General features: G+C 38.0%; 1 protein-coding gene across 50 annotated transcripts; it reads left to right on the top strand.

The window, feature by feature from the left end:
* The first annotated feature begins 1,282 nt into the window (after positions 1 to 1,282).
* picalmb (phosphatidylinositol binding clathrin assembly protein b) lies at positions 1,283 to 20,557 on the top strand. 50 transcript variants are annotated; one of them, XM_079885326.1, is made up of 24 exons: positions 1,285 to 1,874; positions 5,656 to 5,798; positions 5,905 to 5,980; positions 6,184 to 6,286; positions 6,621 to 6,714; positions 8,048 to 8,159; positions 8,579 to 8,685; positions 8,770 to 8,811; positions 9,493 to 9,504; positions 9,632 to 9,717; positions 9,924 to 10,047; positions 10,932 to 11,065; positions 11,621 to 11,712; positions 11,835 to 11,987; positions 13,166 to 13,249; positions 13,487 to 13,576; positions 14,830 to 14,937; positions 15,158 to 15,262; positions 15,774 to 15,804; positions 15,908 to 16,007; positions 17,551 to 17,610; positions 17,687 to 17,791; positions 17,995 to 18,106; positions 19,157 to 20,551. In XM_079885326.1, exons 1-23 carry the CDS (start codon positions 1,745 to 1,747, stop codon positions 18,085 to 18,087), a joined length of 2,184 nt encoding a protein of 727 aa, XP_079741452.1. In that variant the 5' UTR covers positions 1,285 to 1,744; the 3' UTR covers positions 18,088 to 18,106; positions 19,157 to 20,551. The 50 variants fall into 50 exon arrangements, with proteins under 50 accessions (XP_079741424.1, XP_079741436.1, XP_079741435.1 ...); XM_079885325.1 differs by having other exon boundaries at positions 1,287 to 1,874; positions 15,155 to 15,262; XM_079885301.1 differs by lacking the exon at positions 1,285 to 1,874 and adding an exon at positions 2,293 to 5,339 and having other exon boundaries at positions 10,938 to 11,065; positions 15,155 to 15,262.
* The last annotated feature ends 401 nt before the right edge of the window (positions 20,558 to 20,958 follow it).

Raw genomic sequence — 20,958 nt, 5'->3', positions numbered from 1 at the left:
CGGCTGGTGTTGGTCCACTGTGCTGTCCACTCAACGCAGCCGTCTACCAGGACATTTCCAGAGCACTTCATGCTTCCTTCAGCAGACAAGCTTTATGGAGATGCTGACTTCATTTTCCAGCAGGATTTGCACCTGCCCACACTGCCAAAATAACCAAAACCTGGTTCAATGACCATGGTATTACTGTGTAATTACTGTGTGATTTCATGTAATATTCTAATTTTCTGAGATTTTGATTTTGTGGTTTTCATAAGCTGTAAGCCATAATCATCAAAATTATAACAAATAAAGGCTTGAGATATCTCACTTTGCATGTAATGAGTCTATATAATATACAAGTTTCACTTTTTTAACGGAATTACTGAAATAAATCAACTTTTTGATGATTTTCTAATTTTATGACCAGCACCTGTATATATATATATATATATATATATATATATATATATATATATATATATATATATATATATATATATGCCTACACACATACCGTACACATATGTTTATAAGGTAGGCTATATATACTATGTTTATATGTATATACTAAATTTGTGTATTTGGTCATGTTATTAGGCTACTGTAGCCTATGTTTGAGCCTCGTCACAAGCATTTCAATTCCCAGTTTTCCCCGGTGGTACCAGGTTGGCAAATGACAAATAAAGCCTCTTGACTTGACTCTTGACATACGTATGTTTGCATATACATAGGCTATACACACGCATACACAAAAATATGTAGGTCCTCTTTTCATATTTCACCTGCTATGAGTTACGTCAATATTCCTATCGATTTTTCAATAAATATATGAGGAATATTTGATATAATTTGGTGTTTAGTGACCCACTGTAAGTGATAACACATTTTGCGAGAAAATGGAAGAAGCAAAAATGTATAAATGACACACACACACACACACACACACGCTTAACACCCTATTCGAATTTCGAACCACACCTGAAAGGACTGCCTTCAACAAAATTGCATGTTTCAGCCTGAAAAAAGGAAACATGTTAATAAAAATTGTGCAAAGGACCCGACACTTAAAAAATCAGTAACATATGAACTGTTGCATTTAATTGCTATTTACCTATAGGCATTTAGTAATTACTGAGATTTATAATACATATATATATATATTAAAATATATATTTTTAAATGTTAAGATATTGAAATATAAATTGAACTAATATCAAACTTTAAACTGTCACCAAGTGGAAAAAGATAGGAATATATAGTTGATTGTCCCTTTATTCCAAGTGCATTTGTAATGAAGGTGTTCAGCCTGATCCTGGATCAGCAGCATCAGCGGTCAGTGTCCTATATTCCTCCAGCTCTCATGGAACAGCACAGGCCCGCCATTTGCCTTCGCTGCTCTTCAATCCTGCGGGCTTACACGAATAAGACAGGCGGCGGTTGAACAGCGGGATTAGTGTCCGAGACATGAGAGATGAGTCACGAGCCTTTACAACGCGCGATTGAAGCCCGTAACAATGTAAGAATTCCGCGCGAGATATTCGCTAACATCATTTCTGGATTCATCATCGTCTCGCGCAGCGGATAACTGTGTGCAAGGCTTCCCATCTGCCTCCTCTTGTCCGACCAATCTTTGTCTCCCCCGTATACTACTAGTATCGTACGGCAGGAGGTCGACCGGGAACTGTGAACACTATTTAGTTGCAGTTTGAATTTCAATATTCATCATACATATTATTGGATTCTTGATCGCTGGAAAGCTTTGAAAATGTCTGGGCAGAGCATTACAGACAGGATAACTGCTGCTCAGCATAGCGTTACTGGATCAGCCGTTTCCAAAACTGTCTGCAAGGCAACAACGCACGAAATAATGGGCCCTAAAAAGAAACACTTGGATTGTAAGTATCAGCAGCGGTGTTTAAAATGAAATTGCGAGGATGAACGTGTGTACAGCTGTTGCTTTGATTGTTATAGCTACGATTTTAGGCTATTGTACAATGGGCAGGCCCAGGCTGTGCTAAGCTAATGTGCTTTAGACAGACTCCTGATAATAATATTGGAAATACAGTCCATTTATGACAAACTGACATTGAATCACTTTCAGCTGTATTGAAGCAGGACTGTGTATATGTGCATTATTGCTGTTTGTATGTAAGCAAGAATACGTGGATTTCCATTAAGTTTGATTCCATAATAATATTAATAAATGTTTTAAATGCTTTTAATATAGTTTTGGACCTAATGTAGACCTCCTCAGCATTGCCATACTGGTTAATGCTGGTTAAATGTTAATTCCATATAATGCTCATTGGGGAGAAATAAATCAGTGCTGTTGTTTTTCTTGCATGAAAAACATGTTGTGCACAGGTTAATGTAAGGAAGGTGTTTTGTGTTAGAAGTTCATTTGGATTTGATTATCATGTCCAGTTGGTTACAAACCCACAGATGATGTCAGTAAATGCTGTGTATCTTCTTTAAAGGGTTAGTTCACCAAAAATGAAAATTCTGTCATTTATTACTCACCCTCATGTCGTTCCAAACCCGCAAGACTTTTGTTCATCTTCGAAACGCAAATAAATAACTTTTTGATGAAATCTGTCCCTCCGTTGACAGCTACGCAACTACCAATTTGACGCTTCAAAAAGTTCATAAAAAAGTTCATTATTTGTAAAACTAATCCATATGATTTGAACGGTTTAGTCCAACAGATTGAATTTAGGCTTTTATTCACATATAAACATTGAAAATAAACAGAAGCTCAACCAAACATGCTTGACGCACAAGGACAAACCTCATTGGTTCTTGCGGAAGCTCAAACATGCTGCGTAACACGAGAATGAACCTCATTGGTTCTCGCACGTCAAGTGAACATGCTTGAGCTTCTGTTTACCACAACTGATGTGTGAGTTGATGAATGTTTATATGTGAATAAAAGCCTATTTAAATCTGTTCATCATATAAAGCGATCACGTCTCTTCAGAATATTTGGACTAAACCGCTCAATTCATAAGGATTAGTTTTACGATCTCTTTATGAACGTTTTGAAGCGTCACAGTAGTAGTTGCGTAGCTGTCAATGGAGGGACAGAAAGCTCTTAGATTTCATCAAAAAGATCTTCATTTTTTTTCCGAAGAGTCTTAAGGGTTTGGAACAACATGAGGGTGAGTAATTAGGCATTAATGACACAATTTTCATTTTTGTGTGAACTAGCTAACCCTTTAAGAACTGCTGGTCTAGTGCCAGTCTTGTAAGTCTGTAAGTCTTCAGAATAGATCTCTATTTACGTCTGTCTCAGCCAGGCCTGACTATTCTTTCATTATGTTCTTACAGCGTTATAAGACAAGCTATGACATGTTTGAAGGACCGTAGTTAGGACTTTTATAAAGGAAAATAAAATTGTCTGCCTGCTGGACCCATTCACACCTTTTAGTTTAGTGAGGGAACTGAATTCCATCTCTCTTTTTTTTTTTTTTACAAAATCATTTTTGTAGAAACTTCTCTCTCTCTTTTTCTGTCTTCATCTGAGACTTTATGATAACGAAAGATGCCTCTGTAATTTTAATCAACAGTCTATTTGAATGCAGGTAAACTGAACATTTTTAAAGCTTGAAGGGAAAGTTCAGCCAAAAATGAAAATTCTGTCATGACTCACACTCATGTCGTTGCAAACCTGTGTGACTGTTTCTTTTTTGGAACAAAATATTATTAATAGGCTATATCTTATTTAGAGTTATTATAGTTAACAAAAAACATAGAAAAACATTTGTTAGGTTACTTGAAATAAAATAATCTTTAACTGAAATAAAATATAAAAAACCTTAAAGCGAAGGCAAAGGCAACATTTCTAATTTGTATTTAGTTTAAAGCTGCAGTCCGTAGTTTTTCCTCTTTGTCGCCATCTCTGTTCGAAATCTGCAATTGCAGTTATTGGCGGAATTATCAACTTTACGTGGGTTGTGCCTCGGCACGGCACAGCGCGGATGAATCCAATGTTTTGAGGAGAGCGTGCGGCTGTCAGTCACCGCGCCGGTGTGGAAACTGTCATTCGCAATCACAGATTCTACTTTTTGGAAGTATGACCAACATAAGAATTTTCACCGGAAAATGTAATCTGAAGAAGTAATTAACATCCAGTTTTGTTCTGACCAACTGAGGGAAAAAACGCATTGCAGTAAATCGCGCTGATTAAATCTAACGATCGCTTATCATATCACGTCAAACCGTGCAAATTATACTTTGTTTTCAAATTATTAATGTTAACAACATCAGCATTGCGTGACTACATTTAATGCCCTTCCGATATTTATCCTTGTTTTCTCATGGGCCGGTTGCAGTCATGGTAGTCTTTTGCATTTTATAACGGGTGAATCTCCAGTTGTCACTGGTGATTGTCGTTTGAACCTTTCTGGATCCGCCATCAAATTGATAAGTTTAATTATATCAAGTGCTGCGAGAAAAGGCTTTAAATCTCCACCACCAACATCCTCACACGCAACATAGCCTACTAGCCGAGACTCCTTCTTTATGTGTACAGATGTGATGTAATGACGCAAAGACATGCTCAAATTTCCCGCGGAAATCCACCAGTACCACTGGAGTTAAAAACATTATTACAAGCTTACCGTTTTGAATCGAGCTAAGGCAAGCAGATAGTTTTGAACACTGTCTTGTTATGTGTAAACATTTATTTCGGATCATTTTTAACCCAAAAAAGTTACGGACTGCAGCTTTAAATTGATGAACTAAAATAGGCTAACTGGAATATGAATAAAAACCTATTTATTTATCTGATAAAAATGACAAAAACACAACAAAATTTCTATAATTGTAATTAAAATAAAAACAGAAAATAAACAAACAAAAACTAATCAAAAATATGAATTAACTATAATAGTATCTCAGCGATACTAAAATAACACTGTTTTGAAGAATGTTGATAACAGTTTTGTTGCCCACTGTCTTCCATTGTATGGACAAAACACCCATTGTATGACATTTTCTCAAAATGTGTTTTATGTTCCACAGAAGAAAGCTCCACACGCGGTTTTTTTTTTACATTATTTTGGTGGGTAAACTATCCCTTCAAGTTACAGTATATATCACATAAATTATGGTTACTTATGGTCCTTTCCACCAACCAAAGATTAACTTCGCCAGATAGGCCTATAGCGATAGAACAGATTAAATGATCTTGACATCTTTTGTGGTGAGGGCTTTGTTTCTCAGGAGTAGGAGTGAATCAAAGTTGGCAGTGCTGTGGAGGCAGCTGTCTCACACCAAACCAACCAACCACACGATTGAAGTCAACCTCATTCATTCAGAAAGAAGAAGTCCGTCAGAAACTGCACTACATCACCATCTATGTGAATACTACACCACAAAAATGTCATTCCCCTAAAGTATATTTGCAGAAGTGCATTAAACATTTCATCAAGGAAGTCCACCAGCACAGTTAATAGTGGGCTGTGGAATTCCTGCGCAGTTCCTGCGTAATGCTTATTTATGTGGACTCTCTCCACAGATTATTATTGTTCTGTTTTATGTTATAAATGCATGTTAATCCTTTTATTTATTACATTTTAAGCTCTAACATTGCAGTCTGTTTCGTTGACTGGATTCTTGCCTGTTCACCCAGTTATTAATGTCATTAGTTAATGGAAACCTCTGTTTCTGTTGTAGACCTGATACATTGTACCAATGAGATGAATGTGAACATTCCTCAGCTGGCAGACTCTTTGTTCGAGAGAACCACCAACACCAGTTGGGTGGTGGTCTTTAAGTCCCTAATCACAACACATCACCTCATGGTATATGGGAACGAGGTGCGTGACTGTGGGAGATCTATCTGCTTTTTAATCAAGCTACAAGTTAAGATCTGCAAATAATTGCATGCATTAAACATCTTTTAATTTATCACTTTGGTTCCAGCGATTTATTCAGTACTTGGCCTCAAGGAACACATTATTCAACCTCAGTAATTTCCTGGACAAAAGTGGCCTACAAGGTACAGTATTGAACTATACACATTTATTTCACACTCTACAGAGGCTTCGTTCTGCTTTGATGCACTATTTGACTTGTAATAAACATTCCAAAAATTAAACTTTTTTTTTAAATTAATTGAATTAGTTTGATAATATTTATAACATTATGTTCATTTATTATTTTTTAAATTCTTAACAGTCATCTTTATCGGTGTCTCCCTAGGTTACGATATGTCAACATTCATTCGGAGGTATAGTCGATATCTGAATGAGAAGGCCGTTTCGTATCGACAGGTGGCATTTGACTTCACGAAAGTAAAGCGTGGGTAGGACATTTTTTAAATACATTTTATAATACAACTTTGAAGGTAGTTTCTAATTTCTGCTTTCTTTAGTGTGCTGACTTTTGCATTAAGTGCATTATGTAACTCCAACAGTGATTCATTTGACCAGTAAATTGTTCACTCGATACAATGATTTTTTTTTTTAGCCTTAGCTGTAGTTTTTGTTCTAAATCATTTAAGGGGATTTGTGCAACAGAACTAGTTTTGAAGCGCTTGCATTAAATGTTTGAAGTCATTGCACTGGATCATCCACTAAACCTCCATGCACTGATCCCCCAATGTCATTTGACCTATATTTTAAAATCTTCTCCTTAAGGGTGGACGGAGTGATGAGAACCATGAACACAGAGAAGCTCCTTAAAACCATCCCTATTATACAGAACCAGATGGATGCCCTTCTTGACTTCAATGTAAGTTAGAATGCAGAAAACTGACAGCTGATCTACATATATGCATTTTGCTTATAGTCCCTTTCACAGCAATCCCGGTAAATTACCGTAAAATTACCAGAACGACTTTTCCGGTAAATACACACGTGCTGTTCACACAAGCATTGATTGAGGGTTCGTCTCAATCAGCTCCCTAGCTTCCAAAGTTGTGAATCCGTATATTGTGTTCACGAATTCAAGCACTGGTAGGGACACTAAGGCTCTCTACACATGGGATACTGATGACTCTATTGATGACTGTCATTATGTCTAGTGAGTTGGCTCACATGATTTGCTTCGCGCTTCAGAACCTCTGAACATAGTGACCATCGATGCTCCCTCTCCCTGATTTTTAATTGTGGCTTGTGGGACTAAAGGGAGTGGAATGATTTTGTGATTGAGACAGCCTTTAAAATGGTTGACTCCCTGATCAATGCCCTGACTACTGAACTAGGATTCTGATTGAGAAGCAATCAAAAACTAGTCTGGGTTTCCCCATGCTGCCTTGCACGCAGCGTGATTTTATTCACACTGCTAGGCAGCCTGGATACCATGGACCAGATTTTCCCCTCAAAAAGGGAACCAATCACAGAACGGGGAGGGAGCAGCAAGATGATGACGACGTCAATGCGACACACCGAAGCAGTTTGTTTATATCTATGGATCCAACATGGCATCAGGCGCGAAGTTACCTTTCGATGCAGCCTTAGATAGTGTTCTAAGTAGTTTAGAACGCAAGTTTATTTCGTCGTCTTCCTCGTCGAATTTCTGCCGCTCTACTACGTCATCTGGTATAATTGAAACGATTGGCTATGAGCTACGTACAGGCGCATTTGATAGACATTTGTAGCGCCCAATAAACGGCTCTGGGCATTCATAAACCACGCCTCAAATACGAGAAAATGAACATGTGGTTCCCAGACCACGTCTCAATGAGAAAGAGGTCTGACGTTAGCCAGGCTAATCAAAAACAGTTACAAAAACAGTTAATTGGCACGGAACTTAACGTAAACGGCTCCAACAGAGCTTTATGATTGGCCCAAAGCAAACTTCTTGTACATGCTCATACCGGTTATCTTCATTCCTTGTTCACACACAACATAATACTTGTAATTTACTGGTAATATTACAAATTCTCATATGGGTAAATTGCCAGAACCAATTTACCGGTATTTTTTGAAAAGGTCCTGATCACACATGAACTCTTAACGGTAATTTACCAGTAAAAACGGTATGTCTGAAAGGGGCTTTTCTTTGTAGCAGCAAAGCATTTGTGTGGCATATGTTTATGAAAATATTTTTTTCTGTTTCCCAGGTCAATGCCAATGAACTTACCAATGGGGTTATTAATGCAGCCTTCATGCTTCTTTTCAAAGACTCCATCCGACTTTTTGCAGCTTACAATGAAGGGATAATAAACTTATTGGGTAGGTTCTTCATGATGCTTTCTTCACAATACTAAATAAATAAACCATGTATTGTATAAATACACTCATTTTACTTTTAAATGCAAGATGTACATTAAAGATTTGAATGTTTAAGCTCTTGAAATTTAACAAAAGGTTGTGGTGCAGTAGTGCACATGCTCACAAGAAGTTGTACTTACAGTTACGCAGGTTCAGATTCAGCCTGCATCATGCCCTGATTGCATATTTTCCCTTTTCCTGTACTTCCCCCTGTCTAAAAAAAAAGGTCAAATTCAGTAGCAATTTTTTCATCCTATTTGCAGATTAAATTGAAATGAAAAAAAGTGACATAACCCGTGTGATCTATTTTAATTTCTACACATGCAAATAACGGCATAGCGCTGATTGGTAATGGGTGCTTCTTTATCTTCCTTTCACAGAAAAGTACTTTGATATGAAAAAAGTACAGTGTAAAGAGGGTTTGGACATCTACAAGAAATTCCTTACCCGAATGACCAGGATCTCAGAGTTCCTCAAAGTGGCAGAGGTGAGATTCTCATGTGTTGTTCTGGAGGCAAGGTACTTCATTAAAAGAGCGTTATGTAACATATTTGTTCTGCTCGCCTCACAGCAGGTGGGAATAGACCGTGGGGACATACCTGACCTGTCTCAGGTAAGACAACACTTTTATTCTGACTTTAACACCTGCACTCTTTCTGCATTATTAACGATCCTGAGTATTTTCTGAAGCTGTTCTGCTTTTTTTACTTTACCTTGCACAAATGCATTTCCGAAAGAAGCATGCAGCTCATTAGGATGCGCATGTCACTAAAGATTTCTTACCTTTTCTGTCTTAACTGTTCCCTGTCTACAGCAAATAAAGGTGTTATGGGCTCAGTGGAGATTTGAGAATAGTAATTATAGAGATAACTGTGGGAGTCATGATTCTATTATAAGTATATTGACTCAGAGTATATGCAACGGGTTCTCACTCAATTATATACGGGTATAATTTACAGCATGGACATATTTCAGCCAGCAAAATGATGATAACGATGATAGTAATGTTTATTCACTATTGGCATCTACATTGTGACATGCAGGGCTTGTGCCCAAGCAACAGTATGTGACGCCTTGGGAGTGAGAACGGGTTGTTATATACAGTAACACTCAGAAGTCACGAATGAATTAAACAGACACTTGAAAAGGACAGATTATATATCTAGCGCAAATGCCATCATAGCCATAGATAAGGGCAGATAGCTGCTTTGAAAGTCATGCATTATATGTCTGACCAAGACCACCTTTATATTCTGTATTTCCCTTTATCTTTCCACCTTCTGTCCATCTTCAGTTTACAGTGTGTGTAAGTACTTTTCTCACTCTTTTCTGCACTCCTCTGCACCTTTTAATTCTTATTGCCTATAAATGTCAAGCTATTTTGTCTTTTAATTAGTGGTTATTCTTGAGTAAATGTTTGTGCATTCCCTCAGGCCCCCAGCAGTCTTTTGGATGCCCTGGAGCAACACTTGGCTTCATTAGAAGGGAAGAAGGTGAAGGACTCCACCGCTGCCAGCAGGTGGGCCATTCATGTGTCACGCTCAGAGCTGAATACAAATGAATGAGTGCTAACAGATGCATTGTGTCGATGGGTCTTGAATCTCCCGATAGATTTATACCTATAAGAGCGGCGTGCTTGACAAATGCAGTAGTTCAATATACTCCAAGTGAGATTTTTCTCTCGTACTCGCAGAAGCTCAATTTATCTGTCCCCGACTTTTGTAGGGCAAGCACACTCTCCAATGCTGTGTCATCTCTGGCCAACACTGGCATGTCTTTCACCAAAGTGGATGAAAGGGAAAAGCAGGCAGCTCTGGAGGAGGAGCAGGCGCGATTAAAAGCACTAAAGGTACATAACTGGACCCATTTCAGAAATAATTTCACCCACCGGGGAAAAGGATTTCCAGTATTTTTTCTTCATGGGTGTTCTGTTAATTATAGATTGCTGTTTTCTAGTTATATGTGCAACTCACGTAATTTTGTGTTTGTGTGAATTTACAGTAAATCTATGGCTAATAGTTGATGTATTTTCTAAAAATGCTTTACTTTGCAAATGACTGTCTACATTTATTTTTTAAACAGTAAAAAACTGTTAATACAGCATTTTGGATAGTTTCAGCATAAATCTTTGCACTTATAAGGGACAAAGTATGACAATTTTTTTAATTTTTATTTAAAGGGATAGTCTGTTACCTGATACTTTTATTACTTATTTATTTATTACGTTTTTTGTTAACTGATACTTCTGTTTACCACAACTGGTGTGTGAGTTGTTGAATGTTTATTTATGAATAAAAGCCTAAATTCAATCTGTTTATCATATAAAGCGATCTTGTCTCTTCAGAAAATTTGGACTAAACTGCTCAATTCATATGGATTACTTTTATGATCTCTTTATGAACTTTTTAAGCGTCAAAGTGATAGTTGCGTAGCTGTCAATTGAGGGACAGAAAGCTCTCTGATTTCATCAAAAAGATCTGCATTTGTCTTCTGAAGATGAATGAAAGTCTTATGTGTTAGGAATGACATTAGGATGTTTTGCATTAATGCCAAAAAAAAAAAAAAAAAAAAAAGGATTTCAGATATTTGTTTTAACAATTATGAGATTGTTATCACAGATTTCAAATTTATCCACCCCTAAGCATCACACTAATGAATGAAAAGTGGTTACATACCAATCAGATGGCTCCTTCCTGTCTAAAAGGTTTCTTGGCTTGTGCTCTTTTTAATCAGGAACAGAGGCTGAAGGAGCTCTCCAAGAGGCCTTCGTTTGCTACGACAGACACTTCTCCAGTCTCCACCACAGCAGCATGCATCAGCACAGCTCCTGCCATAGACCTGTTCTCCACTCCCAGCTGCTCCAATGGGTTAGCTATGATTCTCTAGATATTTTTCTGTATGGCTTGAGATATAAAAACAAGCATGGTTTGTGCTCGACCAGGGGCAAATTCACTAAACGGTTGCAGCAAATTTGTGTGCCGAATTTCAGTACAAACACCTGTATCTTAGGTGGTGTTTACATGACATAATTTACATGACGAGGTCGATTTGGGGGCATGAAAACTTAAAAAAACGGGTTTCAAAGTGCAAGTTTTTGAAAATAATACCATTATTGTCTCTGTGTAAACTACAAATTCGCAAAATTGTGAAAACGGTGATATCGTATGTGTATTACGAGATCAGTCTATATAGCACAAAGTGACATCGCCAACTACTGGCCTGGCATGCATAAAACAGCATTGTTGTTTTTTTCTTTAATTTTCACAGGTCCGTGTTAACGGGTATCGTTTAGACAACATTGTCGTCTGTACGCGAGAGGTTTCAAAAACGCGAAGGAAAAACGTTGTCGTGTAAACATATCCTTTATTCATCTACCTGAACCTCTCTTGGTTAAATTGTCGTTTTTGTTTTCTGTTACTCAGTGCCCTGAAGATGGAGAGCGACCTCTTCAACATGCAGACCAACTTTCAGGCGGGCATGCAGCCTGGACCCTCTGTGGCCACGGCATGGGGAGGTGAGATCCTTTGCATGTGACTGCGTGTCAGAGATTCAGCATGCTGTAGTCTTTTCTGTTAACTTGAGTCTCGTCCTAATGTCCTTCTCTTCGACTCTTTCTCTCTCCTTTTGCCTGCTCAGATCCTTTCTCTTCTTCTGAAGCTGTAGATGACTCCATTCCAAACCTAAACCCTTTCCTAACCAAACTTGTTGTTGATGGTGCTCATCTACCCGTTATGTCATCAGATGGTGTTAGTTTCTCCTCTAGGACGTCAGGTCATGAGATTTTTGGTGGTAAACATGCCTTAGATTCTTTCTTCCAACCCACCCATCCAAAGTGTTTTATTAGTTTGAGTTTTTTGGTCGCTGAAAGTCCCTCGTTTCGCATGCACAGTATCCTGTTGTGTCAAATCAGGAATCCTCTGATTAAGTTCGGTCCAGTTGAACTCGACGTCGGAGTAAGAATGCAGTCTGTAATTGGAGACTAAATAGAGGTTAGGTGGCAGTACTATAGATCACATTTAAAAAAATGTTTGTAGACACAGAGCTTTGTTTTGGCTCTGTTCAAATAGGGCTGTTTCATTAATTACAGGTTTTATCTCGATAGCTGAAATTAAAGTGGGTGTAGGTAGCGTGAGACCCAGAAAAAAAAAAGCTTTTTAAATGCCTGTTAAAAGCAAGATGTAGACTACATACTGAATAGATTACTTTGCCCAACTTCCAACATCTAACTGTAAAGAAACAATAGGTTACATACACTACTATTCAAAAGTTTGGGGTCAGTAAGATTTTTTGAATGTATTTGAAAGAAGTCTCTTATGCTCACCAAGGTCACATGATCCTTCAGAAATCATTCTAATATTCTGATTTGGTGGACTAGCAACACATTATTATTATTATCTATGTCAAAAACAGCTGAGCTGCTTAATGTTTGTGGAAACCGTGAGTTTTTTTAAGGATTATTTGGTGAATAGAAAGTTCAAAAGAACAGCATATTCTGAAATAGAATTTTAAAAAAAATGTCTTCACTGTAACTTTTGATCAATTTAACATATTCTTGCTGAATAAAAGTTATAATTTATTTCCAAGAAAAAAAAACTGAACCCAGACTTTTGAATGGTAGTATATATAAAATTAGGGCTATCAAAGGTGATGCATTAACGCATGTGATTTGTAAAAAATAAAAATAAAAATCAGTCTTTGTATGGTGAAATTTAATATTTGTCGAAGGTCAACTAGTGAAATATCACCCATGAGTGGAACCCTGTCATAAGGACAGTAATTGCAATTAAATATTTTAATCATCTGACAGCCCTAATCATAATATATATTATATTATTCATAAAAATAGACGTTACTTGATTCTGAAACAAGAAAAGTTTGTTAGAAAACCATATTTCATTCCAGTTTTCACCTCAGTCTACTTTTGCTTTAGCTATAAGTGAATGCTTGTTTTTCCTTTTTTACCATAGATCAGTACAATCCCTTTATTGATTCAAGTTCATCTGTATCAACCAATTACAAACGCACTGTTCGGATAGAGCACTTAATCTCAGGTACCATGATGGCAAACCATCCCACCTATGTTTCCCCTCTGTCAGGAAACATAGGGGCATTGAAGCAGTTTACAGGGACTATCCTGTGATCATCCCTGCTGGATGATGTTTGCCTTCTGCACATGGCTTTGTCTTAATATTTCTATTTAAATACGCTCTTTGCTAATCCAATTTGAATCTATAATGTCTTTATGTTTGTAATGCTTGCTGTGTTGTTTCTCCCCGCCTGCCTGTCAGACTCGTTTGGTCAACCGTCTATGGTCCAGCATCTCCCAAACCCCTCTCCCTTCCAGTCTGAGCCCTCCACTGTAGCAGGCCTATTCAGAGGTAGGGAGCCTGTGGCTGGAGGTTGCCTTGTGCGACGCTGCCCCAAAACCACCCCACCCCACCCCACCCCACCCCTTTGTGAAATATGTTTTCCTTCGTCTATAATGCTGTCTGATCTAACATGATCTATCACCATTCAAAACCAGATCCTTAAAGGCCTATTGAAGACCTAAAAATGACAATTCTTTCATCATTTACTCACCCTCATGATGCTTTTTTATGGTGCTTTCGGAGTTTGACAACCCCAATTCTATTTCATTGTCATTATATGAAAAAGAACAGCCAGAAAATTCTTTTAAATAATTCACCTTTTATGATCTACAGTAGGCATACCCATTGAGTAAATGATGACACAATTTAGCATTTTTGGTGAACTATCCCTTTAAAGGAGAACTTGGTAACTTTTTTAACTTAATAAAACTGTCTAGAAATCATTTGGATGGTTAAACAACCTGTTCTGGTGATATTGGTGACTTTCCCCGCTCCCCCCAGCGTTCCCAGGCGGAAAACCAACCTTGCAACTTGGGGACTACCGTCCCGGCAAGATAGAAATTGGAAGTCTCGTGAGAAGCGAGAACGAGAACGAGCGCGAGCGCGAAACACGAATTGCTTTACGGCAATTCGACATAAACACACACGCATGTATGATGTATTACCAGATTACCCACCTCGGTAGACATAGCTCCACACGATACAGTTGGCTTGCTCCGATCAAAACAAACGCACATGAGCAGCGGTAGAGAGGGGGAGGAGGCCGCCGCAAGTGAGTTTTTTACGACCGCGTTGTGAAATATACGCCCCCCCCACAGCTGTAGGGGGAGCTCGTGGGGAAAACATGCGACAACAAAAGGGAAAATCAGCGAAGAAGTGACTAGAGTTCGCTAGAGTTGCCGAGTTCTCCTTTAAGGGGGCTTTCACACTGTTGAGGTCCGAGCCCGAGCGTCGTTAGTTCCAGTTTTCACATTACCAATTTTTCATGTGAACCGTGCCCCGTTTCGGACTAAATTGCCAGTGTGAAAGCACCCTAACACTGTTCTTGTGAGCAAGTAGTGGTTCTTGTACTTTTGCAGGATGTCTTGTGCATGTCTGTAGTTTACCCTCCACTAACTCTGACATGTGACCATGGGTACTAGTCCACTTATTGGCAGCACTTGAATTTAGTCATTTTGATACTGGCCATTCTTCAAATGGTGTCCTAATCTATATTGTGTGTGTTGTAAGAGGGCTTAAATGGATTTTTGTGCCTTTTGAAGGATACGGAGCTCCACAAATCCCTCCACAGAGCTCAGGCGAGCTGCATGTTGATTTTGAGTCTGTTTTTGGTACTAAAGCTGCCTCGTCCAATAGCCTGGATACAGATGGTAAGGCATTTGACATTTTACTCAAAATCAAATAAACCAACTTGGAAAAAAGATCAACTTGTACAATTCTTTAAATGTAATCAGTAGTTTCTAAACTTACAGTATAAAATTATTTTTTTTCTTATTTAATTCCTTATGCCTATGTAAAGCATTTTGAATTGCCACACTGTGTATTAAATATGCTATAAAAATATACTCGCCTTGTGAATGTCCACAGCAGGAATTTTGAAACCCACCGTGGCCGGTTTAAATCAGTCCTCCAATCAGCTCCCAGATAAACTGGTGTCAGACGACCTGGATTCTTCCTTGGCCAACCTTGTTGGAAGTAAGTGTTAATTATTTAGAGGTTTGCATAATCTAGTGTTGTTAGGAAATTATGCTAAAATCAAGATATAGTACATTGTTAGGGTCCATTCACACAGAATGCATTTTTACATTAAATATACATGATGTGTGTGTATTTATATATACAAAATAATTATACACCGTACACAGATATATTATGTAAACAAAAACTTTTATTTTGGATGCGATTAATCGTTGCATAGCCCCAAAAAAACATAAGGTGTAAAGGCCCGTTCACACCAAGAACAATAACTATAAAGATAACTATATAGTGTCCACACCAATGCACAATATCCTTCTGATTCTTTCTTTAGACCGACTTGTTATTTGTGAGACGCTGCAAAAGATGCAAGCGAAGTGGTCAAAGACGTCTGTCTAGTGTGTTTACATAGAAAGACAATGGAAATGTGTTGTGTGAATGGCCCCTTTATTTTTTTAAATTTTAAGTGTACCTCTTTAAAACCTTTGTGAAATACATATCTCACTTACAGATCTGGGTATTGGAAATGGTACCACTAAAAAGTAAGAATGTTGCCCTTTCTGATGCTCATTATAGACTTTCTGACAGTTATAATACATTTTCATATTCTGGTTTGGTGTTAACATTAGCCAACTGTTTTCACAGTGATATCCACTGGAACCAACCAGGAGAGAAAAAATTAACTGGTGGAATGAATTGGCAACCCAAGAATGCTCCATCTACTACATGGAACCCTGTCTCTATGGTAAAGCTGTACTTTATATTAATAAAATGTCTCTGTTCCAAAACCTAGTGAGCTGCCTACTGCCTAAATAGGCAGCTACTTAAACTCTTAACTTAAGACTGGAATACATTACACAACTTAAAATTTGAACTAGGCATCACACACTTGCTGACTTTGTAAATGTTTACAGAGAAAACTGGGCATCATACACTAAACAACTAAGGATTACACCAGACTTGCTCTTTACGAACAAAAAATTTGCACCTTATTGCTAGGAGACTAAAATTGGCTCAAAATATCAGCCATGTTTGAAATCTGTTGACTAGATAAAATCATTGTCTGAAGATAAAAAATAAGAGTCTGTGCCCATCACACATTGTCACCTCTTGACTGAACAAAATCTGAAGACTTGCTTTCGGCAAAAAGCGGCAACTCATCCAGACAACAAAACAGGGCAATAATCTGTGCAAAAAGTCCTAGTGTATTCCAGCCTTTGAGTGATCAATCTAGATTATATCTAATCTAATTCAATCTAATTTAAAGGACAAGTTCGGTATTTTACACTTAAAGCCCTGTTTACAGATCGTTTCTGATGAAATAGAACGGTTAAGATTAAAATGTGGACACATGCTGCTGTCCCGAGAATTTGAGGTTTATTTCGCTTTCCCCCCCACCTACACAATGGCAGCCTATGGGCACTGGAACAATCCTTCATAAAACGCATTAAACTTTCGTTTACAAAGACGTGAAACTCACCGAGTGGTCAGGGGTGTTCAATGATATGCTCACAAAAAAATCGCTGCAAAAGATGCTTTCCAACAGGTGTTTTACCATTCGTTGTAAAACTGTGGACCTATTTTTCCAAACGTCTCACACCCGTAGATTCTTCCGTTGAGAGCTTGAATAATAGACACTCCAGCCCAGTTGGTGGCGATAATGCACCTTTGCCAATTACAAGCAAACCACTGGCATTTAATTGAATACACAGAAGAAGCAGAAGAAGAAGCGGCGGAGTAATACCGTACCGCACACAGCCCATCCAATTCAAGTCAATGGAGTTGGACAAAAACTACGATAAAACCTGTTGGAAAGCATCTTTTGCAGCGATTTTTGTGTGAGCATATCAGTGAACACCCCTGACCAGTCGGTGAGTTTCACGTCTTTGTAATCGAAAGTTTAATGCGTTTTAGGAAGGATTGATCCAGTGCCCATAGGCTGCCATTGTGTAGGTGGGGGGGAGAAGCGAAATAAACCTAAAATTCTCGGGACAGCAGCATGTGTCCACATTTTTATCTCAACCGTTCTATTTCATCAGAAACGATCTGTAAACAGGGCTTTAAGTGTAAAATACCGAACTTGTCCTTTAACCATTTTAATCATCGCTTCTCAGTATTGAAAGAATTGTTAAATCATAACCAACATTGCCCTCCATTTATTAACTGAGTATACTGAAGTGCATTCTAGGATTTGACTAAAACAAGGTATCTTAAGGTTTTGGAACAGAACGAACATAATGAAATTAATCAGATGAACTTGTTCTCATTAGTCCTACTTTGTTTTATAGCCACCATCTATCATGGCTTTCCCTGCGACAACACCTACAGGAATGATGGGATATGGCATGGTTAGTACTTCTGTGAAACCAGCTGCCTGAATTGAGGTTGTCGAAAATGTATTCCTCATGGTTGTGATCTTTGTAGCCTCCACAGTTGCCCTCCATGACCATGATGACCCAGCCCACAATGATGTACACACAGCCTGTCATGAGGCCATCCAATCCGTTCGGATCAGTGTCCAGCGCACAGGTACAATCCCTACGATCTCTCCAGGTGTTCATGTAGATTTCTATTAACACTCTACATTATCATGGTCCATTGTGTATTAATGGGCCATGAGACCGAGAACACCTTCCCAAACTGCAGATCATTCCTCTCCTCTTCCACTTGTGCTTTTCCCTGTCACTCCAAGCTCTTTCCTTTCTCTCTCTGTGTTATTCTCTCTGCATTAGCCCTCCGCTGCCTCTAGCCCTTCCAGTCAGAGTCCTCTCAGAGCCCCAGGACAAGACCCCTTTGCACAGCTCTCTCTCAAGGATTTCTTGTAGAGCTTCGTCTTTTGTCTAGGTACCGCATGCGTTTGTGCTCACCGATGGTCTTGCATGCAGTCGTGTTCAGTTTCATCTAGTGCCTCTTGCTAGATGTAGAACGGACATGTAGATTGCATGTTCAGTACCAGTGTTGGGGGTTACACATTACAAGTAAGGTGTTATGTAATGAAGATGACTTTTTCAAGTATATCCAAGTTACTTTTTTTTTTTTTTTTTAAATAAGTAATGCAATTTATTTGGTTTTCCCATATATTGACTGACACTTCTCTTGTCCCCATGTTGAGAGAAATCAGGAGTAAGATGCAGAGGCGTTGTGTGCGCTGAGTAAACGTGATGGTTATTGTAATTCTAGACTAATGTGAGGATTTACTCATCTCACCTGTACAAAAACAGATTCAGTATTCCTCAAAATGAATAAAAAGTCAAATGCAAACTCAGAATATTACGAAAACCTAAAAAATACAAATATACTTTATGTATTTAATCTCACTTTATTTACCAATGTCTTTGCTGCTGACCTTTGATGATCCAGTTCAACCATACTAATAAGCAAAAATGACTTTAAATAAACATCAAACTTCTGCTGACAGGCGTGAATTTGCATTTTCTTAACCCTGAGACTTATCCATTTCAATTTTGGTGTGAAAGGTATTTTATATTTGCAAAAAATAGAGCTTTTTCTTTTTTCTTTTTATAAAAAAACCAAACAAAAACAAATTAGCAAGCCCAGCCCAAGTGAGAAAAACACATTACTTTATATAAAAAGTAACTAAGTAACACAATTAGTTACATTTTTCGGGAGTAACACAATAGTGTGACGCATTACTTTTAAAAGTAACTTTCCCCAACACTGTTCAGTACTAGTCAATACTGGAAAAGCCTGCAAAAGCCTTTTTGGTTAACATCACCAAGGCCTGTTAATTTTCTCTTCCAACCACCTGTGATAGAGACTATTCACTTTTTTGCCATCAAATAACCAGTTTCATTCATCCAGTTTCTTGTTGACTTGACACACCATCGTTTAAAGCACCTTTCTAATTGTATGTTTAATTGTTTCTTATTCCAGATGCAGTTTATGTAACACAAAATGAAGTTGCTCCCTGATGTCAAACCATTAAGCTCTGTCCTCTGTGCCGGGATGGTCTTCAGAGGACCAAACCCACAACATACTCGACGTCAAAGATGTAAACCAAGTGTGTTGAAAGACTGGGAGCATACTGCAATCATTTCGTAATTTGTTTAAGATGTCAAGTGATGCTGCTGTTCAGCCCATAAAGGGATTCCTCATACATTTTATAATCTGTTAAGGTAGGTAAGGGCATTGAGAGACTTTGATATTTTGTGTTCTGAGAATCTATAGTTTGATTTTCCTGTTAGATTGGGGTTTTTTTTCCTTCGACCGGGAGCTTCTGATGAGAGGTCTTGTGGCAAATGTCGACCTAAATCGGAGTATAACTCAGCATCTGATATAGTACGTGTTATGAAATAGTAACAGTAACTTTGTTTTACATTTTATCTTTTAGTTTTACTTTTAACTGTATTCACCAGTAGACCTTTCTTGCGTGTCGTTTGTATTTATTTATGATTAATGCCTAAAAAATAAAAAAAAGGAGAGTTTACGAAGTACATTGGGGAAAAAATATAAATGATAATTCAACCTTACTCATGGGTGTTGGGTTGTATAATGAAGGTTTAGACTTTTAAAATAGATATTATGTGAAAAATACACCTGTAAGCTAAATGATAGAGCACTAACTATTCTCTAAGTTTTATGTCTAGAACAACTTCCCGTGGATGAAATGTTTGCAGCCCAAGGCTATTGGGAGGGTAATCATTAGTGAATGGTTTGTTATACTGTTTAGTCGATACTGTGCTTAGGGGTTTTGCAATGAGATATTTGTTGGAGTAGAAAAGCACTTCCTCCGTGACTGTGAAGTGTTGCACTTGGGAAGGGAGGTGTTCTGCATTATGCATGGCATGCCATCATTTCACACGGACCGTTAGAAATGGCTGCCCCTGATCTGAATGTTAAGAGTTGCCCTCATGTTTCAGACTTCTTGTCAAGTTAAGCACCCTGCTCTCTAAAAGTCCAGGAATACTGGGATACGAGAGCTGGACGCTCCTCTAGCTATTGTTCGCGGACAGGGTTATTGACATCACTGTAAATTTGTAGTGTAAAATATGAGAATCGCTGACTGGGAGACAGTTTGAGCACTGTTGATCGGTGCTTTTATGTATATATACACATATATCACATAGGCAGTTTGTCCAGGGGTTGGCTAAGGATGGTTTGAAATATGAAAGCAATTCAATCAAATCGCAATTGACCTAAGTTTTACTGAATAATTTACGTGTTGTCCTCACGGATCTTTTTTTGTTTTGTTTTGTTTTATGTATTTAAAAGATGTAAGAACAATTAGTGTACTCTTTCTTTTACAAATAAAGTGCAGCTTCCACAAATCTTGTGAACATTTGTTTCATGGCGTGCATTAGTTCTTTCAGCTATTGCAGCCTAGTGGTTAATCATGTACTAGTTTTTATGATTTACAAATACTGCTAAACATAGCTTATTTACCGATCAGAACCTGTAAATGATCATTTGTATTCAATTAATCGAAATAGTAGTTCAGGCAGAAGTCACAGATTCAAAAATACCAAGCTTAATAGAGGTATTAATATTCAATAGATTTGAGAGTTTGTGCTCACTTGCCCTCTTTACACTGCGTGAAATCTACCCATTTCAAAACCTCACTCCTACTTGTTAAACATAAACCAGGTTAAACTTGTTCTAATATAAATTTACTAGGGGACTCAAAAAGGCTGCATTTGTATAATTATTTCCCTGGGAAGTACAAGGTTACAAAAGAT

The sequence above is a fragment of the Squalius cephalus genome, assembly GCF_949319135.1.
Source record: "Squalius cephalus genome assembly, chromosome: 11".
Lineage (NCBI taxonomy): Eukaryota > Metazoa > Chordata > Actinopteri > Cypriniformes > Leuciscidae > Squalius > Squalius cephalus.
Note: the sequence above shows the minus strand (reverse complement) of the source record. Positions and strands in the feature narration are given on the sequence as shown.

What these genes read in the sequence shown, in the direction of transcription:
- picalmb (XM_079885279.1), top strand. Translation starts at nt 5,162, where the DNA reads ATGATCTTGACATCTTTTGTGGTGAGGGCTTTGTTTCTCAGGAGTAGG. An exon ending in TGTGGCCACGGCATGGGGAG is followed by an intron (nt 11,713 to 11,834) that starts GTGAGATCCTTT and finishes TTGCCTGCTCAG; the next exon opens with ATCCTTTCTCTTCTTCTGAA. An exon ending in GAATGATGGGATATGGCATG is followed by an intron (nt 17,611 to 17,686) that starts GTTAGTACTTCT and finishes TGATCTTTGTAG; the next exon opens with CCTCCACAGTTGCCCTCCAT.